General features: G+C 48.3%; 8 protein-coding genes; 3 read left to right on the top strand and 5 right to left on the bottom strand.

Moving 5' to 3' along the window:
- Positions 1-214: 214 nt before the first annotated feature.
- FFUJ_13303 (related to ubiquitin-specific proteinase UBP1) lies at positions 215-2,338 on the top strand (the record flags this gene model as incomplete). The annotated part of the gene is made up of 1 exon (XM_023575974.1): positions 215-2,338. The coding sequence occupies one exon, from the start codon at positions 215-217 to the stop codon at positions 2,336-2,338; it is 2,124 nt and encodes a 707-aa protein (XP_023429198.1).
- A 2,202-nt stretch (positions 2,339-4,540) lies between these two features.
- On the top strand, positions 4,541-5,991 carry FFUJ_13302 (related to triose phosphate/3-phosphoglycerate/phosphate translocator; the record flags this gene model as incomplete). XM_023575972.1 has 5 exons in its annotated part: positions 4,541-4,671; positions 4,742-4,809; positions 4,875-4,880; positions 4,940-5,565; positions 5,620-5,991. The coding sequence occupies 5 exons, from the start codon at positions 4,541-4,543 to the stop codon at positions 5,989-5,991; spliced, it is 1,203 nt and encodes a 400-aa protein (XP_023429603.1).
- Positions 5,992-6,249: 258 nt separating this feature from the next.
- FFUJ_13301 (related to U1 snRNP protein) lies at positions 6,250-8,777 on the bottom strand (the record flags this gene model as incomplete). XM_023575971.1 has 2 exons in its annotated part: positions 6,250-8,529; positions 8,580-8,777. 2 exons carry the CDS (start codon positions 8,775-8,777, stop codon positions 6,250-6,252), a joined length of 2,478 nt encoding a protein of 825 aa, XP_023429197.1.
- A 1,004-nt stretch (positions 8,778-9,781) lies between these two features.
- Positions 9,782-11,773, bottom strand: FFUJ_13300 (probable phosphoprotein phosphatase 3-alpha catalytic chain; the record flags this gene model as incomplete). XM_023575970.1 has 4 exons in its annotated part: positions 9,782-9,812; positions 9,862-10,766; positions 10,815-11,404; positions 11,599-11,773. 4 exons carry the CDS (start codon positions 11,771-11,773, stop codon positions 9,782-9,784), a joined length of 1,701 nt encoding a protein of 566 aa, XP_023429196.1.
- Positions 11,774-13,011: 1,238 nt separating this feature from the next.
- Positions 13,012-14,049, bottom strand: FFUJ_13299 (related to sorbitol utilization protein sou1; the record flags this gene model as incomplete). XM_023575969.1 has 4 exons in its annotated part: positions 13,012-13,126; positions 13,182-13,314; positions 13,375-13,758; positions 13,809-14,049. The coding sequence occupies 4 exons, from the start codon at positions 14,047-14,049 to the stop codon at positions 13,012-13,014; spliced, it is 873 nt and encodes a 290-aa protein (XP_023429195.1).
- Positions 14,050-14,845: 796 nt separating this feature from the next.
- FFUJ_13298 (related to trimethyllysine hydroxylase) lies at positions 14,846-16,811 on the bottom strand (the record flags this gene model as incomplete). XM_023575968.1 has 10 exons in its annotated part: positions 14,846-15,018; positions 15,076-15,147; positions 15,201-15,807; positions 15,859-15,970; positions 16,024-16,111; positions 16,166-16,229; positions 16,294-16,360; positions 16,412-16,429; positions 16,487-16,726; positions 16,783-16,811. The coding sequence occupies 10 exons, from the start codon at positions 16,809-16,811 to the stop codon at positions 14,846-14,848; spliced, it is 1,470 nt and encodes a 489-aa protein (XP_023429194.1).
- Positions 16,812-18,176: 1,365 nt separating this feature from the next.
- FFUJ_13297 (uncharacterized protein) lies at positions 18,177-18,678 on the bottom strand (the record flags this gene model as incomplete). XM_023575967.1 has 2 exons in its annotated part: positions 18,177-18,473; positions 18,526-18,678. The coding sequence occupies 2 exons, from the start codon at positions 18,676-18,678 to the stop codon at positions 18,177-18,179; spliced, it is 450 nt and encodes a 149-aa protein (XP_023429193.1).
- Positions 18,679-18,969: 291 nt separating this feature from the next.
- On the top strand, positions 18,970-22,599 carry FFUJ_13296 (probable ECM16-putative DEAH-box RNA helicase; the record flags this gene model as incomplete). Its single annotated transcript, XM_023575966.1, has 1 exon — positions 18,970-22,599. The coding sequence occupies one exon, from the start codon at positions 18,970-18,972 to the stop codon at positions 22,597-22,599; it is 3,630 nt and encodes a 1,209-aa protein (XP_023429192.1).
- Positions 22,600-23,607: the final 1,008 nt, after the last annotated feature.

The following is a 23,607-nucleotide window of genomic DNA, read 5'->3' as shown; positions in this document are numbered from 1 at the left end:
CAACTGCATCATTTCAACCACCACTCAAACCCGCTATCGCATCAATTTTCTCTGTCGCATCTTCACGCCCATAGAGCTAGGCCATGGCTTACCTTTCGATCGGCACCAATATTCTACCACTACTTTCCTGATCACGGGTCCGAGGCTAAGACACTTCGAGCTGCGCTGCGACTTCGAATTTCTAGGCGGAGGTTAATCCGGCCTCCAATACAGCATGACGTCTCAACATCCTGACTTCGACGAGTTCTACGACGATCAAGTGGCAGCTCATCGACAGCTCTTTCCACAACAGAATCCTTGGGATCGCATCACTCAGCCGAGTGTCCTAATCTCTTGCCTCATTGTTGTCGTCACTATTACATACAACTTATATGCTTCAACCACTACCTTTCAAGAATCAATACGCCTTTTAGGAACTAGTCTCTGGGACGGCCTTGTAGTCATTGTCCCTCAGAGCCTCCTGAATGCCTTGGATACACCCGACAATTCCACCACAACCACAACCTCCGAGTCGATGCGTCTCGTCGAACGAAGCCACCATGCCGTCAAAAGCGACAAGATGCGGAGGGTCTTGGGGCTGACTCGTCCCGGCGGCGTCATGTCCTCAGTCTTTGAAGTTAGAAACCGCGCCCTCTCCATGACCGGCAGCGTTTTGGGCTTGAAGACCGAATCCGATCGTCCACCGGGCCTTGGCAATATGGACAACTCATGCTACCAGAATAGCATACTCCAAGGACTTTCATCACTTAAACCTCTACCTGAATACCTCTCCACCTATCTCGAAGCATCGAATAAAAGTGGCGATCAAGACGTTGCGCAAACATTACGTGCTCTGATCGCCGACCTGAACGACGTTTCGAATTATGGGCGCACGTTATGGACTCCAAGTCTGCTCAAGTCTATGAGCACATGGACTCAACAGGATGCTCAGGAATACTACTCCAAATTATTAGATGATATCGATAAGAGCGTCGCAAAAGCTATCAAAAACGCACAGCCTCAACATCCTGGTCTGGCCGTTAAGATCGATAAAGACGACGCTGCTGCAAGTGAGCATAGCGACGACAGTGGCTATCAAAGCATAATATCTTCACCCGAGCTTAAGTCGAGCCACAATCCGTTGGAGGGCATGCTCGCACAGAGAGTGGCCTGTGTTCGTTGTGGATATTCCGAGGGGTTATCCATGATACCTTTCACATGCTTGACACTGAGCCTTGGTTTGAACAAGAATCAGCATGACCTGTATGAAAGGCTGGATGCTTACAGCAAAGTGGAAGTGATCGAAAACGTCGAGTGTGCCAAGTGTACACTTCTCAAGCATGAGGACCTTTTATCTAAGTTGATAGACAGGATGCGAAACGACGAGAAACCAGACGAGCACCTCCAAAAAGCTCTGTGCCGACTTGAGGCAGTGAAGCTAGCTTTGGAAGAAGATGATTTTGAGGAAAAAACTCTGACGGAAAAGTGCAGCATTCCGGCTAATAACAAAGTCAGCTCTACGAAGACCAAGCAGATTGTTATTTCTCGGGCGCCAAAAAGCCTGGCAGTCCATATGCAACGATCGGTGTTTGATCCTTCCACTTTCAACATGATGAAGAACTCGGCTCCAGTCAACTTTCCCATGACACTGGATCTTGGCCCGTGGTGTTTGGGCAGTGCCTCCAATTCCTCGACCCAAGCATGGAGTGCAGAGGAGAAATGGGATGGGGACCCTCGAGAATCAATGATAGCTGGCGACCAAGGCTCATCCAAATTTACAGGGCCTATCTATGAGCTTCGAGCAGTGGTTACACACTATGGGCGGCACGAGAACGGGCATTACATATGTTATCGCAAATATCCACGACATAGCCCGCCTACCAAAGCAGTTGACGATGAGGAACCTGATAGCATGATAGATATTCAGCCTGAGCTCGAACGAAAGAATCATGAGAACGACCTCGACGAACCTGAGATGGACTGGTGGAGGCTGAGCGATCACAACGTCTCAAAGGTTAGCGAAGATGTAGTGCTTACCCTTTCTCCCGGTGTCTTTATGCTCTTTTACGACTGTGTGGACTCTACGATGGTTATGAATGATCAAGACGAAAGAATGCAAGATGCCAATGAGGTTGCAGATCTTGTTGCCGCAACCGGGCTGGCCAGTGCAACGGACAACACGGCTCAAATAGCACAGGGGCACGAAACTCAAAAGTCCAATGGCAAGCCAAAGGAGGCATCGAATTTGGGAGAAGACGCCACGCCATACGTTGCAAATGATCAGGCTGCCATTGAAACGACAACGCGCGGCTCTAATCTGATCACCAATACAGCTTCATTGGTTCATGTTACGCCATAATGCATTGCAAAGCTGAAGGATGGAATTTGGAAAGGAAGAGGCGGTGCATGAGTAGACAGGCTTCAAGTCTCGGCGGGCAACAAGCGAAGAGCAGGCACGCGTGGTGTCATTTATGGGGTTTTATTCAAAAGCATAGCGATGGCGTTAAAGAACCAGATAACAATGGCTGGCATACCTGTTTACTGTAATAAGGGTCTGGGATAGAGAGATCAAGCGGTTCAAAGTGCATGTTGTATTGCAGTTAGTTGGGTTATCTAAGGGTTGAGACCAATGGTGGTACTTTGTGCACGGGATTATAATGCATAGACAGGTTCCTCGGCGCAGCAAACCGATCGTTGTCACAAGCCAGCCAGAATTGAATTGTTAACCGAAATTGTTGTTTCTCGCTTGGATGAATGGGTTAATATGTTTCAGTGAGGGAAAGGCCAAAAAAAAGTTATAAATATGGTGCCGGCACTGAAGGGCCGAGAAAAGAGTGTCGAGAAGCGGTTTGGCCCACTCCAGTGGGAACGGACCCGACGGAGTGCCGAAACAATAACGGCAGGACGCCGAGGGGAAAATGCGTAGTGGTATTTTATAGTGACAGTTGGTTGATCAACCTCCTGAAGAAGCGGGATAAACTTCACTCCGCGGTTAAATCGGCAACTAGTAAGGAGGGCATAGGCATCTAAGTTGATGGTGAGTTTCTGAATATCTGCTAAATGTGTCATGTTGAGGAAAATACTAGCCAGAGACAATATGAGATGTCATTGATATGCAGGTCCCTTGGCATAATTCCTCAGATGCGATGAACATCGCAATTCTGGAGGAATTTAACATCCCGTATAACTGTTAGTGGCCCCATCAGATTAGAGCCAGTTCAACTTTCGAGGACCTGGTCTGTGAGGTGCTACGTACTCGGCCAAGACCGATCAAAGGGAGAATTGACAGCTGCCATGTGCTTTCTGTTCATCCTGCTCTCACAAGCCCACAGTCCAGAGGACCAAACGAGTTAGGTGGTTACAGATGAAATCTAGACCAAGGAGGGTCTCCTCGTATAACAGCGCGCAATTATGCCAAGCTTCCTGTACCAACCAGGGGACAACGCTTAGCTGTGTCAATGCATCAGCCTGATTGGTCAATTCGTAAACAGAAACCCCCGGGACAGGGTCTCTGACATCCATGCCCCCAGGTGGTGATCAGCATGGGCTTGCCTTGCCGTCTAGCCAGCTGCTTTTGCCTTGTGGGACGATTTGCCCTGCGCCCCTTTGCACTGGAAAAGCTTCGTCTGTGATGATAGGTTTGAGCGTAACTTGCTTGGCAGGTACGAGGAGTAAGACGAACGACGGGGAGTTCTTTCACGAGGGTCTGTTGACGTATTAGGCCCGCTCTTTGACCCAGATGTTGGCTGGAACTCGGCGTCTTTGTCTGAAGAGCAGGGCGTTGAGTCGTAGGATTTGTTCGTTTGGGAGCCGATGTTGGGTTGTCTATGTCAGAGATCGGCAACACTGAGCCGATGTCTGGCTAGGGACAGGCCTATTTCGAGGCTGAGCGCGATGAGAAAACGTATATCCTTGACTGCGATTGTATCCGTATCGTGTTTTGTTATTAATAAGTACGATGAACCCACGTGTGCGGTGCCTCGTCCAAATTTGAAGGCTACCCATCTCCTACTTTTGTCTCTGCTTCCGTTTCTTTCATTTTTTTGCAATAATTCTGAAAAGCAAATAATTCAGGGAACAAAGAGCGACGTATATGAAGCTTCCTGCTTTCATACACAGATCGATCACATCACTAATAAAGGCAGTCGCAACTAACAAGCTCGCATCAGATCAGCTTCCGCTCGCACCAACAGGAAAGGAAGTTGCTCGACCAGCCACTTTCCCAAACCGTGCTATTCGGCTTGTCTTGTGAGACCTGCTCATCATCGAACTCTCTCTTTCCAGCCTCTTAAGACACCGAATTTCTTTTCTTTACTTTCGGTATCTTTTCTTCTCCTCCCTCTTTTTGGACTTCCAAACTCTTTTTCGTCCTGCTCTCTCTTGGATAATACGTCACTCGAAGACGAGAGTTTGGGTCTAGCTCCAGGTGGCTTTGCACTATTTACGCGCTGTATCGTGTCTCCGACGACAGTCAGCAAGCCACCGATCACTTCCTACTCCTCCCCATCTCGAGAAACGAAATCGAAGCATTGTTTACTCTCAAACTGAGACACTCGAAACAATGGCGGGATCAAATGATCTGGAGGCCAACAACAGGATGTCGCGTGGGTCTGAGGCTGTCGACGATGGATTCTCAGAAAAGCCTCTAAACCAGGGAACAGGTTCAGGAATACACGCGTCCGTCTACATAATGTATGTGAACTCTAGATGTGGCTAAATAAGTTCTACATGTGCGGGGATGTCTAACATGTTGTTTGAACAGAACATGGATCTTCTTTTCCAATACCACGATTCTCTTCAACAAGTGGCTAATTGACACTGCTGGATTCCGTAAGTTTCCTGCTATCAACCAAGTTGTTTCAAAGTTGAATGAGTTTGCTAACTTACTCTTACAGGATATCGTGAGTAGTCTACTTGTTCAGGCATAGTGTATCATGACTTGAAACTAACAAGCTACCAGCTATCATCCTCACAACATGGCATCTTGTCTTTGCAACAATAGCAACGCAACTGCTTGCTCGCACTACGTCTCTTCTCGATTCACGCCATTCACTCCCAATCACTCGACGACTCTACATACGGACCATTCTCCCTATCGGCGTCCTCTACTCGGCTTCGCTCGTCTTCTCCAACATCGTGTACCTCTACCTGTCTGTTGCTTTTATTCAGATGCTCAAATCTACCGGCCCCGTCTGCACTCTTGTGGCTTCGTGGGTATGGGGTGTCGCTCAACCAGATAGTAAGACATTTGGCAACATCATGCTCATTGTTGCCGGTGTCGCCATTTCCAGTTTTGGAGAGATCGAGTTCTCCTGGTGGGGTTTTCTCTTTCAGATGTGCGGCACGATTGCCGAAGCCGTGCGTGTTGTCATGATCCAGGTCATGCTCAGTGCCGAGGGTCTCCGTATGGATCCTCTTGTCGGCCTCTACTATTACGCACCTGTTTGTACCCTTATGAACATGTTCGTTGTCTTGTTTAGTGAAGGCCCCCGATTCAAGTGGGAAGATGCAGCTCAAGCCGGTTATGGCGTCCTGCTTGCCAATGCTTGCCTTGCATTCTTCTTGAATGTCATCAGCGTCTTCCTCGTAAGCCAGAATTTAATCCTCCGCAATTCACTTTCATTGCTGACTCCTATTCAGATCGGTAAAACATCAGGACTTGTCATGACTCTGAGTGGTATTCTTAAGAGCATCCTTCTCGTGGCTGCTTCTGTTGTGCTTTGGGGTACTCACATTTCCCTTACACAAACACTTGGATACGCTGTTGCCCTTATGGGTCTTGTTCTATATTCGATCGGTTACGAACAACTCCTCAACATGTGGGAAGAAGCCGTTGCATGGGGTACCGGTACCCTAAATCGAGAGGGTGAGATGTCTCCTACTTTACGCAAAGGCATCATGATTGGATGTTTGGGTTTCATCACCGTGATAATTGCTGGCGCGTTATGGCACTATCATGGGTTATCTAGCGAGCATGTAACTCGGGTGACCTCGTCGTGGTTTGCCCATTGATGACGATTTCACTTAGGCATTATATAGACTTTTAATAATGATCAAACGTTTTAATGAAATTATGTATACCATCAGTCGTGTGGAGGTGTGACGCTAAATTGTTGGAAAAGCTCTGCTATGATAATCAATTCATGTTTAAAGGGGTATCTTATTAATCCACCTAACCCATGGCGAACGAACTTGCAGCTGTGTAGCTAGACTCCCGATGCTCTTCAAAACTGCCAAAATTACAATTGTTAAGTGAAACCCAACTTATTATCAACGGCGGCTTCTACTTGCCCGCCTTTCTCGTCGAGGAGATAGACTACGCTCTCGCCTGTTCCTCCTATCCCTCGATCGTTCTCTTTCACGATCCCTGTCACGATCACGTCGATCCGTATCGCGATCTCTGTCCCTGTCCCTTCGGTCTCGGTCCCTATCACGATCTCTGTCTCTATCTCGCTCGCGATAGCTATCTCCACCCCTCGGCTTATCACGATCAACTCTGTCTCTGTCTCTGTCTCTGTCTCTGTCTCTGTCTCTATCTCTTTCTCTTTCCCGGTCTCGATCTTTTGTTGCGTCCCGTTGTCGGCTGCGGCTCCGAGAACGGCTCCTCCTCCGCTCCTCGCGACCTCCAGGCGTATATCTGTCGATGTCATCCTGAATCCGGCGGCGGCGCAGGTCAGGAGATACTTCACCGCTGCTTTTTTTGTCGTCAAGTCCAGGGATTGGGAGGCCTTTGTTCCTGGCGTCCTTCTGAGCCGCCAGATAGGCCTTGGCTTCTTTTTCCCGCTTTCTGACTTCTTCCATCTTCCACTCCTCAAGGCCATCCTGAGCTTTGCTGGAACTCGGCCGTGCGGCTGTGGCAGTGGCTCGTGATGGAGAACGACTACGACGCTCAGTTGGTTTTTCCTTTTCTCTTTCCCGTTCTTTCTCGGGGGCGGCTTTTTCCTGCTCCTTCTCGCGAGGCTTTGCTTGGTCACGGTCATCACGAAGCCTTTCTCGGCTTCTCCGTCTCAGAGGAGATCTCTCGCGGTCACGCTCTCGGTCACGAGGTCGATCTCTGTCTCGTTCACGGTCTCTTTCTCGAGGATCATAATGGTCAGCTCCACCAAGACGAGTGTCGTGAGACCTGCTTTGATCACGTCGAGTGCGGGAACGACTCCTTTCCCGTCTATCAGAGCGCAGTCGTGAGCGGTCCCTTCTGTCTCTGCTTCGATCTCGGCGCTCAGGTCTAGGTCTTGATCGGCTTCTCTCTCTTCGCTCGACCACTCTAGGTCGAGAACGGCTACGGTCACGTCTTCGGGATCTGCTTCGCTCGTAGTGGTCATACTTGGGTCGTGATCGGCTTCTAACCGCACGGTCCTCTCTGCCAGTTCGTGAACGAGTCCTCTCGCGTCTAGCTCGAGACCGGCTTCTGTCACGTCTGTCCCGAATACGCGATCCACTGATGCCTCTGTGTGGTGAGTTTGAGCGTCTATCGCGACGAGAATCTCGTTCCCTCAAGCGATCACGCTCTCTATCTCTCTCGCGATCCCCATCGCGGTCGACGATCCGAGAAGCACTACGACTCGGCTTTCGATCGTCCGCTTCAGGTCTCTTGGCCTGTGCAGGTGTTCCATGGCCATCACGTTCAGTTCCGAGCCCTGCATCGCTGGTCTTGCGGCCCTCTGCAATCGACGAACGTTCTCGCCTGATCGGGTTGATGGCCGAAACAGGCCCCGTTTTACGTGGCGGTGGTGCGAGGGATGAATCAACCTCCAACTCTTGCTTTTGGGCTGGCTTGGAGCTTTCGCGGAGTAAATCGGCCAGAGCCTCTTGCTCCAGTCGATCGTGTTCTTCTTTGGAGAGTTTCTCTTTCAGCTCTGTAGAGGCCGCTGGTTTCTCCTTGTGCCGATCATCCCTATGTCTGTCATGATCACGATGACGATCCCGGTCGCGATCTCTGTCGCGGTCCCTGTCCCTGTCCCTATCTCTATCCCTATCCCTTGTATCGCGGTCTCGGTCCCTGTCACGCTCACGCTCGCGCTCTTTGTGTCGCTTTTCTCTTTCAATATCTCGTAGTCTTTCACGCTCCTCGCGCTCTTGTTCGCGCTTTCGGCGACGCTCATCTCTTTCTTCCTGGCGTTTGATTTCGGCTTTCTCTCGCTCTCGCTCCTCCTTCTTTCGTTCTTCTTTAAGGATTCTTCGTTTCTCCTCCTCGATTGCAGCCTCTTTTTGTCGCAGCTCTTCCCGAACTTTTTCACGTTCCGCACGTCGAGCCTCAGTCTCGGCCTCATATTCTTCGTCTGTTTTGGCGCCCCGAACCTTTTCTGCTTCAGCTGCTTCCTCGCCGACTTCGGCCCGGCGTGTTTCGCGGATTCGCTCCTCTATGGCGCCCACATCGATCAGCTGGCTAATGACATCTTCTGCTTTGTGATAAACCCCGGATCTTTCTAGAGCGCCATCGATTAGAGCCGCAGCCTTTCTCCGATCAAGTGTGAGGAGCTGCTGTGGGTTGCGCTCAATTTCTTGCTCGGCCACCTCGAGAATCGATTTCGTGACCTGAGCCTCGTAATCCTAATTATGCATCAGTATGGCATTGCGCATGTGTTCCTATCTCATCGTACACTGGCTTCAAACTTGTCCCAAACTTGCTTTCGAATAGAATCGTAGGCTCCCTCTTTCTTGAAGCTATGGGCAAGCGATTCTATCGCTGCTCTTGTCGCCGAAGGTAGAGGAAGATCTGAGGCCTTGAATTTACGCGGTTCAGGAGCAGGCGCTTTTTCGCCATTCGACGGTGGTTGTTCGACACCTGATTGCGCCATGATGTTGGTGTTGTCTGCTGGGGCGCAAGACATTGAAAGAGATGTGACAACGCGCGTCGTGGGAGCGCGGAGATGAATCTTGAATATCAGCGCATAGCGCAGTTTGCTAATAAAGTATGGATGAGCCTTAAGCTAGGGGGGGCAATCTTCGAGAACAAAGAATATTTGACATAATTCAAGTCAAGCAAACGGTTCTTTGAGCGACGTGACATACAAAACGCCAGATCACGTGAGACTTTCAAATATCACAACTAACGGAGTTACCCTATACGAACAACCTTAGAGATGACCATGAATCAATGTAAGTGAATATCTTTCAACATTTACTTTAAAGCTAATGCATTATGTCTCATTATCTTTACTTCAATATGACACTCAAAACTAAGAGTACTTTATAGAATTGATCCTACAATATGTTAGTGTTTTGGTGTTCTTTTTTCTCACTCGCTAGCCTCCGACAGGTGAGACTAATATCAAGGCTAGTCAGGCTATGATGGGCTAGATGAAGAGATGCTCTGAGATGTCAGTAATATGTGCTGTGGTGTAAAATTCCACCGCCAGCATCCAATGAAGGGTTGCAGCAGCTTACACCGAGGATTGTCAAAAGAGCTTCTCCGAGCTTCTATCTTCAGACACAAAGCACAATCGACCATTGAAAAGCATTCATGTATTCATTAAGGTGCATTGCCAACTTGAGACTCTGGGTAGCACATCCACTCATAGACAGTGTGCTCAATGCTATTTGCATATCTACTTGGCACTCAGAAAAACGCCGTTGTCGTCTATCCTGCCTTGTTCCCTGCCTAAGTTCAGAGCGTAGGACCAGTAACAACAACCTGACTTTTCGTTGCTAGTGAAAATGACCAGAGTGTCAAGTTACGATGAAGAGGAAAACCTGGCAGCCTTCAGCAGCCTTCATATATGGGAGAATGATACTTAATCGTTCATCCAAGTCCTTCACCAGTATTTATAACAATAACGTATATGCTACTGTACAACTATGTTCATGACGTTGGAGCTCGGTTCTTGCGATCACTGGTGAATATTAGTGGCTTGGTTCATGCCATAAGATTGGATGACTTACGTGCTGAGTCTTCTGGAGAGCTGCTGCAATTTCTTGTCATTGTTGGCATCATCGGCTGCTTTCTGCAGCGCGATGTTTCGCTCCTCCTCCTGGTGCTTGACGACTTCTTCGTGAGTGGGCGGCAGCCTCTCGTTTTGTAAATCAACCTTTCGAGCATCCTCGAATCCGTTGATTGCGTTCTTGAGGCCTTCGGCACCAAGCATAAGGGTTCCCGCGGGCAATCTTCCACCAGATACAGTCTTGAGTTCTGTGACCTTCTCCGACTCCTCGCGAAGCACCTGGAATACACGAGACAAGCGACCGATGGCGAGAATCTTGTTCTTGATGGCTCTGCGTCGCACTTCAATCGACTCAGGGTCGTTGGACAAAGCTGGTGAAGCAGGGCCAGGCGAGGTTGAGGAGGGTGTCTCTTCTTTAAGTTCATCCTCGGAACAGGTGTTGAGAATGGCGATGAGCATATCGGTGATCTTCTCTCCTACGAAAGGAAGAGACCAGGTGAAAACATCCATGAAGTTGGGTAGCCAGTAAGGGTGAGGAGTGCAATTGAACTGCCGAATGTTCATAACGTTGTTCTCATACTTGAGTACCGCTGCCTTGTTGTTATAGACATCGAGGTAATTCGGGGCGGAGAAAATGGTCATAACACTTGGAAAGCCGGTGGTTCGGGTTTTGCGGTACATGCGATAGCCAGCATCTTGGGCCTCGTGAGCACGGATGATAGAAAGAAGGTTGTTCTTTTCCAAGAAGGCGCAAGCAGCTGGATAGGAGAAGAAGTACGAGCATCCTCGGACATGATTGTGTAAGAAATAGTCGCTTGTCTTCTCCTGGCCGAAGTCTTCGAGAGGATCAGCCCAGAGGATGTCGCACATAAGACCCTGAGTAGGGGGCTCGCGGAAACGATCAATCTAGTAACGTCAGTCACAGGCATGTGGGCAGGATGCGGATCAACGAACGCTCTTCAAGTCGTCGAGTGTGTGCAACTCGGGGCTCAGTCCACCATGAATACAAAGAAACTGCTTGTTCATAACAGCAGCAAGGGGAAGAGCGCAGAATGACTCCATGCAAGCCTCGTAGATAGTCTCTGAATATTTATGCTTGCATTCGAGTTTGAAGGTGAAGTAGTCAGTCAAGTGGCGACATTCATGGTTTCCTCGCAACAGCCAGAGGGTCTTGGGGTAATGGATCTTCAGACACCAGAGGTAGAGGACACACTCTATGCTGAAGTAGCCTCGGTCGACATAGTCTCCGAGGAAGAGGTATCGGGTCTCAGCGGGGTCACCTCCGACTTCAAACAGCTTCATCAAATCGTAGTACTGTCCATGAACGTCACCACAGACAGTAATGGGAGCGTCCATCTCCAGGAGATTGGGCTCGGCGCGCAGAAGTTCGGTACCCTTCCTGATAATCCAAAGAGCCTGCTCTTCGGTAAGACGGCCCTCGCGATAGAAATGCTGCTTAAGAAACTGAAGGTTGGGCTTGGAATGGGTGTCATCATCGAAGAATTGCTCGTCGGTAGGCTTGTACATGGCAGGTGCTTGGACATCTGTTAAAATGTAATAGATTCGAGTCAGTCAAAGTGAGACAAGCTTATGAGAAAGACCATAGCTGTAGTTTTGTAGGTACCATGATACCAGCCTGAGTGGTAGCTAGGAATATTGTGGACAAATCTGCGACAACATTGTTGTCGATGATGATGGCGGGGTTGAGGCGGCGACAACTGGAGGGGATGTCACGAACCTTTGCACACACGCTCCAAGGTGCTGACCTGAGTGTTATCCTCCATGGTATGAATGGTGAAATCGATCTCGGGGACCGGCTTCTTCTCCTGAATGGCGCGAATGGCATTGTCGACCTGGACGTTGCGTCGCTCCTCAGTAGAGGGCGCAGTGTTGGCCTCGCCTTCAGAGTCCATGGTGGGCGGCTAGGGGGCGACGAGGCGAGAGGAGGATGGAGCTGGCGGCGGTGAAGGCGTTGATAGTTGTGATCGATGAATGTGTGATACTTATAGAAACTTGCACAAAGAGATAATGCAATGCGACTAAGTAAAAGGCAGACGGCGATGCGCAAGGGAAGTTTCTGAGCAAATGCCGTGGCCGGGTTTGAAAGAAGGCGGTTACTGGATATAGGTAGGGCTGACCAGAAAGAGCGGCGGGAGGTCAGGTTGGGAGGTAAGAACTCAGCAGTTACTGCTAGTTGGGAGATGACGGTTGAGCGATTCTACAGGAACCTAAGGGCCACTGGGCTTGGGTACCCCGGGAGGGAGCTCAAGTACTGATCCAGCGTTGGCAGGTGGAGATATACGAGTGAATGCGGGCACAGTACTTACTCATCTAGGCAGCTCCCGTCTTCTAAAATCTAACAGCTCCTCACGTTTCAATGACAGATGCTGACCTCGGCCCAATTAGAAGATAGAAGTAATTAAATGGAGGAGTCTCGCTCGCGTGGTCATCATGCGTTTACCAATGGAAAGGACACAGCTGAGCCTTTCATTCTCTCTTTGCGCTACTGCGTAACGTTAATTTGTCCTACGGGGAAGGGAAAGCTAAGGTACCGACCGACTGCCCTGAAACTTGCTGCTAAAATAGGATATTTGGCTGGTAGGTTGGGCCTAGAATCTTATCAACGATCCAAGTGGGATAACGGTTAACAAAGAGAGCGGTGAACAGTGCAATATTATTGCTCACTTCGTAACATTCTGCGCATTTGCGCTCATATCGATTTTCACGAACCTACCCATGTGGTCTTGAGTGTAGTTAGTCCACCAAAGATCACTGAGACAGAGGAATCCGAAATCCGACGATTATTGACGAGGGTATGAATGTTTGCATTCCTAGCCCGTGTTATGCCCATCAATCAACAGTTCATTATTACAGCTCGCCAGCATGTCTTTGCCCTCTTGGCTGCTGAGTACGGCCATTTCCCGATAAAGCCATCTTGCCATTTCTGGTCCAAGATGATAATCTTGATCACATTTCCTGACCTCAGCCAAGTATTAGGGAAGCTGCCAAAACGACGTGACACATATATTCATTGTAATACCTTTGATATCTGTTCTCCAAGCTCCCTCGTGCCAATGCATAGGTATGCATCTGGTCTTAACCAAACAAGACATGACATGAAGGCTCAACTGCGAACAGTTTGTAGCCATATTTAAGGAACGCAGTAACCACCATCAACAACCAGGTCATGACCAGTTGTAAAAGATGAGGCATCGCTAGCCAGGTACAGATAAGCTCCCTTGAGCTCTCCAGTTTCGCCTTGACGTCTGGATATGGTGTTAGTCAACAGAAAGTCGAATTTTGATGTCAGCCCAGACTCACCCAGCAACTGTCTTTTCCTTGAAAACGTTCTTGACGTCCTCGCTGATAAAATCTGTGATCTCGGTCTTGATATATCCAGGTGATACAGTGTTGACACGGGCAAAGCCTGTCCATTCCACAGCCAGAGATTTACCTAGAAGCCTTTGGTTAGTCGTGCAAGCTTAGGTAGTTCTGCAAATGATATAATACTTACAGAAGTGGATCACAGCTGCCTTCGAAGCGTTGTATACTGCCTGCAATTGAGGGATGTTGACGATGCTTCCACTCATAGATGCTGTAGCAATGAAGCTGCCCGCCACAAAATTGGTCAATTTCTTTCCATCCAGCGTTGTGCCCTCCTTCTTCTGTCTTCGGAAATGTGCTCCTGCACTCTTGGCGCACCACATAACACCGTCAACGTTGACTTCCATAACACGGCGAGCTCTCTCAGTAGGCCCGTCGATAAAGGACCCATCTTCCCAGGCAATACCGGAATTGGCCACAAACACATCTAGACGGCCATTGAAGTCAGAGATAATGTCGTCGATGGCCTTGTCAACTGCTTCGGGTGAGATAACATTGACTTGGTATGCTCGGCCTGGCACTTCATAAGTAACGATGCTATTGAAAAGGGATAAGCTGGCTTACACCTGACACCGTAGTCCTTTTCGATCTTCTCAGCTTCTTTCAGTGCTTGCTTGTTGCTATTGTACCAAATAGCCACATTGGCGCCTGCCTCTGCCAGCCCTTGAGCAATGGCGAGACCAATACCTGCACCAGCGCCAGAGACAATAGCTGTGCGACCTTTGAGAGAGAATAGTGGAAGAACTCTGGAAGTATCTGGCACAGCCATGTTATCATGGTGAAATGCACCAGTTTTAGGATCCATAATTGCAAATCAGGTTGAACTCAGACAATATTAATGTTGTTTCACTTGAGCCTCTGGCGTTGAGTGATAAGCTTCAGGTCGACAAGGTTACGCACCCAAATCAATATTTGTAGGGCACCGTCATACTTTATATAGTCCTGTAACTTTTGTCCAATACCAAACATCCTCGGCTCTTCTCCCAATTGAATATCTATCCTCATTTTGCGACATTTTATCGACGAACCAAACTCACCAGACCAAGAATCTCCCACAGCCCTTGTCCCTTCAGTGGACCCAACGTACTGTATTACCTGAAGGCCTGTAGGTTAGCAAGGCACAAAGCCGTCTCCACCGTCTGGCGCACCTATGAACAGGCGTCATTCACAGATTAGCCGTTGTAAGACTTGATGTTTTGTGACATGCTGTAACAGCTTCGCCTCTAGTGTGACTGCTATTTCTGTCAGGGCCCGGATGTTCACTTTCGGCCTTGTTACTGTCCATTCAGCTCTGATCAATTTTCCATATCTCGCCGGGTTCAGTCTGTCAACTGGCTGAGTGGATTTCGCGGGGTTAAAGCGTCCCCCGCCATTAGCAGCTGTGCCAAATTTGACATAACCTTGTCTCTGCATTCAGGCTGGCGATTATCGCGGGTAAAATGAAGCCTTTATCTGTCTAATATTGAATAATACAGACACAACCTGCTACAGTGGGCAAGTGCATGTAACTAGAGCTCTGATTCATGAGTCTTACTGGTAAGGCGCCAACTATTCCAACAAGCCATCCAGCTAAAATTGAATCGCTTGTTTACCAGGCTTCTTCAACTTTTCTGTATGACTGGCGCTTCTTGTTTAGGAGCTTCAGTAATGTCTTTGTAGTTCTTGCTCCGATTGCTGTAACCCATCCTCGTTCTGTTGTTGTAGCTGCGTCCAGCGACCCGACCTCCTGGTGTGTTTGTCACCCGGTAGCAAGACACAAAGTCATCATAGGGGACTGTCAAGTGAAACGTCAGCCAATATGTAGGGTTCAGAGCATTGATTGAAGACCTACTGTAGGCGCCGCAGATTCGCCGAATGCCCTTGAACGCACTTCGGCCGTGCAAAACTCGCCAGTTGTTGAAGACTAGACAAGGTCAACATGTAACTGTAATTTCAGCAAGGTATTTCTCCACTTACTGACGATCTTTCCGGGTTCTAACTTGAACCAATACTCATTCTCTTTGCGGCGCAAAATCTCATCCCACACTCGAGCCGCGGCGTACCAGTTTTTAGCATCGTAGGGACTCACAGCACCACGATCGTCGTTATTCCAACGAATTCGCTTCAGATGCCCACCTTCCTCCTGCTCAATGACAGGATACACCTTGTCTGGAGAAATAGATATTCCTACGTTACCGCTTGCATGCCATGGCAGCTCGACTTGGGCAAGAGTTTTGAAAGCCCAAGGGTTCTCCTTTCTGAGGGTTACAGCAGCGTTGAAGCCATCAACAAGGAGTGACTCTCCGCCTAAGGACTCCCCTTCTTCAAGCGCTTCACCCGGAGCTGGCTCGTGTGAGAGACAGTGAAATGCTTGTAAGCCTGCAGGCTCGGTAAAATATGTAGTGTCTGTGTGAGCTGGCAGAGCGAGGTTTGTGTACGCTGTATCAGCCATAGCAAGATCTGGTGTAAAGTCGTAGAAGCCGCCATAATGTGTATTTCTGATCGGACCAAGGCGCTTCAGGAGATCTTCCGTGGACTCGGGATAGACTGGTGCATCTGTGACGAAGCAGAAGCCGTGAATACGCTAGGATACATAAGCTATTGCGCCATAGTTATAAGTTTCAAAATGCCTTACAATCTTTTTAGTAAGCTCACCGATAGCTTCCCAGCCGTGGTCGACGAAGAATTGGTTGTAAGGAACTGAGGGAGGATGGGTCTCAATGGCCGAGTCCCACAATCGGATCATACTAAACTGTCAGAGATCTCGACACTGTAAGTACTTTAGTGGTGGTGAGCTTACTGATCCTTACCAAACTCTTCGGCGTATGCTCCTCTGAACCAGCAGTGGAGGTATGACAGAGGATGCTGGCTCTCGTGGCCATCAGACCCTATGGCAATCAGTATTTATCGATAGCGCCACCCAAAATCAAATCAGCTCTTACAGTTAACATGGAGTTTGTCCTCTGTTTCTTTGAAATCAACGACTTTGAGGTCCTCCTCTCTCAACTAAGCCGTATATCAGTTTAGCTACATGGTCCCCAATGTGACGTAGAAGTAAGTAGTCACCCACCTGGAAAGTGTCAACATTCCTTTGCTTTGTATCCTGGTTGACACATTGGCTGCACTGGCAGTTATCTCTAGAAACCCATGAGCGTTTAGCAATCGATGAAAAGGGGTCGTCTACTCACCGTAACCACATGTTTGGACTTCACCCCAAGCCCAAATGTCAGCGACCTCAATATCATAAGCGCAGCTTCACTTACAAGGTACGATACTCGGCGGTACTTTTACCATCCAAGGCCTGGCGCTTCATGCGAATCTGCGATGTTTCTGTACGTTGAATAGTTGTTTTGTGGGCGGACTTTTCGATTTGCATCCCCATTTCAGATTGGGCTTCCCTTTGCCTCCGTTTGGCTTCTCGGGATAGCATAGAGCCCAGACTGTACGGTTTCTTCCCAGAAACTGCAGCGCTTAAAGGACCAGGACGGCTAAAGAGCCTGGTGCTGTGGATAATAGAGAAATTAGCATGGTTGGTAGAGTCGTGAGAGTATCAAATTACCCAGGACACCGAGCAAGTCGGCTGAACATTGTGATGGAGTTGAGAGACAGTAAATAATACTAGATATTTGTTTAGAGGTCAATGGTTATGAAGGAACAGTCATATAATACATTGCCTTCTTTCCCTAGCTGCATATACCTCGGTATATATCGGCAGCCCTGACATTCGCATTAGGATTCTCCGATAACCCGAGTTCGTGTGAGTCGACAAAGCAAAGGGCGTTTCTGTTCATTGATGGCACGTGCATAGGTGGAGCTTATGATCATCTCAACTACACTACCTACTAACCAAGGACATTCATTACCTTAGAACCAAGGCTACTAGGTAATATTGCACTTACTATGTCAGTACTTGAAATATTTCTGTTCACTTTTTGTCTCTGCTCTGACAGCTCTACTTGCTGCTGGGATTTCTAAGGCATCTAATGGTTTAATGGATGGCTGAACGGCCGTCCAAAAATAAACCCTTTCCATCAAGCACGAAAAGAAGAAGAAGAAAAAGAGAGAAAAAAAGACTAGCCACACATTTGCCATTTCTTTTAAGGAAAATTATTAGTGCATGTGTATAGAGGAGACCTTCCCTTGCTCAGTTATCTTTTTGTTAAAGTTTTGGGGGAGATAACGTTTCCTTCAACAGGCGCTCGAATGGCATGTGTCCTAACCATATCAGAGGCAGAATGAGCGAATACAAGTAAGGAAGACCGCTACATCATTAGCAGAGGCCAATGGCGGGGTTAGATGTAAGAGATAGTTGTGAGGTACTTACTTATTATATTAATAGATATCTTGTTAAACATCGATAGTTTTAGTTCACAGTGGCTAGTGTCGCTAAATACAAGGATATTTGTTCTACCAATAATGTATCTACAGCATGATCAATATGGTGTTATAGTATATATATTATGGATGCTTGTATATTTTGACAGCTAAAGCCTTGTAATGCAATAGGCGATAGTTCTCGATTATACTTGCAATTGAGTTTGGAGACCTTTTACTTCTGAAACCAGGCAGTTGAGATTGAGAAATCTCAGCTCGATACTTATGCGCCTCTATAGCAATCGGGATTCATAGACCATGCGACATAGCCTCGAACTAATAAAACCCCAGTTAAGCTTTAACCTCAACTTCTACCACATCCCCGAACGAAAAGCAAGCGCAAGCCATACTAAGTTCACCACAAGCATAGCCATTCGCCTGAACGGTGAAAAACCTCGCCATCCCACAGTCGTACCCGTTGGGACAACATCCAGCGATGGGCCTGACATCACGGCAGCAGAGCTAGTCGCCTCGGAGACGGGTGTGCCCAGTGAGAGCAATGGGGTGGATAGCATCGGCGAGGTTTTGATCGTTGAGCAAAACTATGGTTTTCTGAAGACTTCAAGCGGAGCACAGAGCTCAAATCGAGAACACTTTCTGGGCAAGCTCCAAAAGATCAAAGAAAGCTTCACGCTCCAGGTCTGTTTTAGAAAGCCCAAGTCCAAGGACCAGTATTCGTCGGTCATCAGGAGATCTGAGACAAATTTGGCTGGCAATTTGTGCTGCATAAAGTTGACCTAGAGTTTCACGCTCCTCACCCCCTCCACCAAATAGCGTTGTTGGTGTGAGATGTGTTGATGGAAGAAGGCCTTTGCTTGAGCTGGGAAGATTCATCTCAACAACTCCAGATGATGAACCTGTCAGGGGAACTTGTATCTGTTACAATGTCAGCTATGGTAGAGCTTGAAGGCTCGGAGTACTCAATTACCCATTGTGAAAGTCGACCTTCTTGGGAGATAGTGATTAGTATCTTGTCAGCGAAACTGGTGGATGTAATCTCTGTAGCTATGCCATTCACGAGGCCTGAGACCTCTCGAGATCTGGAAGGGAAAGCGTCCTCTCTAACATCAACAGTCGCCATCTTTGAAGAAGTATTATGCTTGAGTAGAGTTGAGCTTTAGCTTTGAAACCCCTCCGAGCTACTGGGCTAGGTTCAGGCGTTCCATGCCGCTGAGCTAGACGGCCCCACCACCCCGCACTATACCTAAAGCAGGTTCAGGTTCTGGCGGTAATTCACGGCAGAACGACTTTGTTCCCAAAATTTCATGAAATTCATCGTCGCATCTGCGACTTGGGTTGATCTTCCAACGTAACAATATTTTCATGCCATTTTCGCAAAATTATTGTCAATTCGCTAGACAGTAAAAAGAAAATGGCCAAATACGTTCCTCGTCAACGCAAGCACAAAGTCCTCGCCCGTGAACGAGCCAAGGAGAATGCTCAGCATGAAGTCCAGGACAACCCAAACCAGGAGATTCTCCTGCCGACGGCCAAGGCTGATCGGGAGGCCAAAAAGGCACAGATGAAGGCGGAACTCCGCCAAGAAGGAGCTAAAATGAGCGGAAAGAAGGCCAAGCGATTAGAAAAATACATTGAGGGCAAGCTGCGCAAGGATGAGTCCCGCGAGCTGATGGCCAAACTTGCTGAGCAACAAATCGACACAACCTTGTTCTCGAGCAGCCGAGTCCTTGGCCAGGGTCGCGAAACCAAGAAGGAGGCATTGAGGCGGGCTATGAGAGAGGAGAAAGCTGGTTTGGAGGGTGGTGAGGAGGAGAGACACGAGATTCTTCTTGAGAAGAGAAAAGAGCTTAACGTGGATGAAGAGATCTCGAGCGATGAGATTGAAGAATCCGAGCCCGACGAAAAAAAGCCATCCAAGCCCACACCAACTCCTGCGCCCGCGCCCACATCCAAAGAGTCGGATCAAACGAAAACAGAAACCTCTGCACCAACAATTGGTTCGGGTCTGAAGAGACCGCTCGAGGTCGACGACGAAGGACGACCGGTGATCAAAAAGCGTCAGAAGCGAGGTGGAGTCAAATCAAAATTCTCCCTAGCGCCAGTCGAAACGCCACTTGAGCTCGAGTCTGAAGAAGCCGACAGTGTTGCAAGTGATAGCGATAGCGACGAGTGGAATGGTTTCAGCGACGACTCGGCTGACAAGGATAACACCGCAGATGATGACAGCGAAAGCGATGAGGAAGAAGATGATGAATCCAGTGAGGGACCCGAAGAGTCTGATGAGGACATGGAAGACGCAGACGAAAACAAAGCACAGAGATCATCGTCTTTCAAGGCATGGGCACACCAACAGCGAAACGAAGCTCTGGGTTATCAATCCATCGAGGGAACAACAACAAATCTTGAAATACCCAAGCCAGAAAATTTTGTTCCCCGAGCCCCTGAGCAAGATCCTTTACCCATGGAACTGCAATCAACGCAGAATATTAACCGAAAGGTTTACAGCGTGACGGTTACGAGAATACCAGAAGTTCAGGAGGCTAGGCTAAAACTTCCCGTGGTATCAGAGGAACAAAGGATAATGGAAGCCATTCATAACCATGACATTGTCGTTGTTTGCGGTTCTACAGGTTCCGGAAAGACTACTCAAATTCCTCAGTTCTTGTATGAATCTGGTTATGGTTCACCCGACTCGCCAACGCCTGGTATGATTGGCATCACTCAGCCCCGTCGAGTCGCTGCTGTCAGTATGTCGAAGCGAGTTGGCGAGGAACTTGGTGATAAGTCCGAGGTGGTGGCCTACCAGATCCGCTTCGAGGGCACAGTTGATCCTAAGACGGCTATCAAGTTCATGACTGATGGTGTCTTGCTACGAGAAGTTGCGCAGGATATCACACTGAAGAAGTATTCGGCCATTGTCATCGACGAAGCTCATGAGAGAAGCGTCAACACGGATATCTTGATTGGTATGCTCAGCCGAGTTATCAAGCTCCGAGCAGAGCTAGCAGCAGAGGATCCTACAGTCAAACCCTTGAAACTCATCATCATGTCTGCTACATTGCGGATAGAAGATCTCACCATGAATCCGACGCTGTTTGCTACTCCCCCGCCAGTATTGGAGGTTGAGGGCCGACAACATCCTGTCACCATTCATTTCTCCCGAAGAACCCAGCATGATTACGTGGAAGAGGCCTTCAGAAAGATTAGCAGGGGTCATAAGAAGTTACCACCTGGCGATATCCTTGTGTTCTTGACTGGCCGCAACGAGATTCTAGAGCTCAGCAAGAAGCTAAAGGCTACATTTGGTGGTCCAAAGACTGCGGATGGACCCAAAGTACAAATTTCTGCTAGCGAGGCTGCTATTGAGGTCGAGGATATTGAGTTTGGAGACGTGGATGACCGTACTGGTGATGATTTTGATGAGATACCCACAGATGACGAAAATGAGGACGACGAGGACGAGTTTCAGATCGAAGAGGACCAGGAGGTTGCACCATTAAAGATGCGAGTTTTGCCTCTTTACTCCTTGCTTCCAACACGCGAGCAGATGCGAGTCTTTGAGCCAGCACCTGAGGGTACACGAAACATCATCTTGGCAACCAACGTTGCGGAAACCAGTTTGACCATTCCTGGTATTCGATATGTCTTTGACTGTGGACGATCAAAAGAGAGACAGTATGATCGTCTAAGTGGAGTTCAGAGCTACGATATTGGATGGATCAGCAAAGCCAGCGCAAACCAGCGATCTGGTCGTGCTGGTCGTACCGGTCCTGGCCATTGTTACAGGCTCTACTCCTCTGCAGTATATGAGAGAGATTTCCCACCTTTCACAGATCCCGAGTTGTTGCGAATGCCTATTGAGGGTATCGTGCTACAGCTCAAGGCGATGAACCTGCAGCATGTTGTCAACTTCCCCTTCCCTACACCACCTGATCGACGAGCCCTTGCTAAGTCTGAAAAGCTTTTGACATATCTATCTGCTATCTCCTCGACAGGACAAGTTACGCAGATTGGTCAAACCATGTCTGTGTTCCCTCTGTCTCCTAGGTTTGCGCGCATATTGCTAGTTGGCCATCTTCATGACTGCATCCACTACACAATTGCTCTTGTTGCTGGTTTATCAGCCGCCGAAATCTTCCTTCCTGAGAACCAAGCGATTCCTGCCCTCGCAACGAAGGATGATACAGCTATTCGTACAACATCAGACGTCATTGCAGAAGATCGTCAAGCGAATGTGCGAAAGATGTTTAATGAGGTTCACAAGAACTTCTGTTACCTAGACGATAAATCCGATGCTATCAAACTTCTACAAGTCGTGGGTGAGTTTGCTCACGAGCCTACAGAAGAATGGTGTGAGAGTCATTTTGTTCGATACAAGGTGCTTAAGGAGATCCAGCAACTGCGAAGACAGATCACAGAGTTATTGAGGACCAATGTTTCAGCTTTTACCAACCTGAAATACCAGGACAAGCTGGATCCCCCAAGCCCCAAACAGGTCGCTGCGCTGAAGCAAATGGTCGCGGCTGGCTTCGTGGATCAGGTTGCTATTCGAGCAGATCTTACACCCAACCCCCCTGAGCAATTCCGCAAGCCTCGCCGGTCCATCGACGTTCCATATATCCCCTTGATTCCTATCCACGCTGGCAAGGAAGTTGAAAGCGACCGTGCAGTATACATCCACCCCACCTCACCTCTTGCCCACATCAGTATTCAGGAATGCCCCGAGTACATCGTTTATTCTTATCTTCAGCGAGCTGCGCAATCAGTTGATGCGGAGAAGCGCCCCAAGACAAGAATGCATGCCATTACAGACGTAACTGGCGGGCAACTAGCAGGGTTGGCTAAGGGAACGCCCCTTATCACCTACGGCAAGCCGATTAAGGAGCTCAAGCCCACAACGGGCACGGATGGAGCTACAGTACGAGAGTGCTTCGTGGTTCCATATTTGAGAGCCGAGAGCACCGGTGGTCAAGGATGGCCTCTCCCCGCGAAGAAGGTGAAACAGAGAAAGGTTCCTGGCAAGGGATGGGTTGTAGAGTAGAGATTGCAGATATGGAAGATGTTTTCGATAATTTAGTCTTGAAATAGACAGGATACCTCGTGGTTTATAAAAGTTGGGATTTCATCTATATTTTCGTTCTGAGTCTGCAGTAAAAGTGTTGTGTGATTGGATGATCTCGACGTCATTCTGCAAGATGATGCTATAGGTAATATGAGAACTTCAAAGTACACGGTTTCAGTTGAGCTCATAAGACAAAAAGTGTGCGCTTGAGGTCCTCTTCTCGTGTAAGTCTAGACAAATTAATAATTAATATGTCTGAAAGATCCAATACCCTCTTCCGAGGTGTGGCTTTGGTAACCGGCGTCGCATCAGGTATGGCCCACTGCTCCAAATAGCTATCTCATCTAATGGTCCAAGGCATGGGACGTCAATTCGCTATATAATTTGCCATAGAAGGGCGTCGGAGGCTCACCTTGTTCGACAAAGACAGCACAGGTCTGAACGCTACCAAGGCGGCTATCAAAACTGTAAGCAGAGATGCAGATCCAGGTGTGCTCATCCGGCACGTTGATAACCTTGACACATGTGAAGTTGGTGGGAACATGGAGCTTTCTATCAAGCATTTTGACGCATTAACTATGCCGTCAACTGTGCTGGTATGTCTATACACTGTTTTCCTTTGACTCCTGCTCACGATGGCTGGAAAGGAATCTACGTACCAACAAAGAAGAGTCATGAAGCCATCCCTGGAAAGTCTGATCATGTTATAAATACCAACTTGCGTGGTCTGTGGCTGTTTGCGAGAGAAGAGCTAAAAAGTTTATGATCAGTCAGGATGTTGGAGTTACTCATGATGGACGGCCTGGGTTTAGAGGTTCCATTGTCATAGTTGGAAATGGCTATAGGGAAACCAGAAACTCGTGAGAATACATTACCTTTAACAGACTCTAACCTTGAATGACAATTGGGACAGCGATATATAGTGCTTCAAAGGCAGCTATCGTCAGTTTGACGAGAGGCAATGCTATCAACGTAAGTCCAACTAAT

The sequence above is a fragment of the Fusarium fujikuroi genome, chromosome FFUJ_chr04 (assembly GCF_900079805.1).
Source record: "Fusarium fujikuroi IMI 58289 draft genome, chromosome FFUJ_chr04".
Taxonomy (NCBI): Eukaryota; Fungi; Ascomycota; class Sordariomycetes; order Hypocreales; family Nectriaceae; genus Fusarium; species Fusarium fujikuroi.
This window is presented reverse-complemented; position numbering and strand designations above follow the sequence as displayed.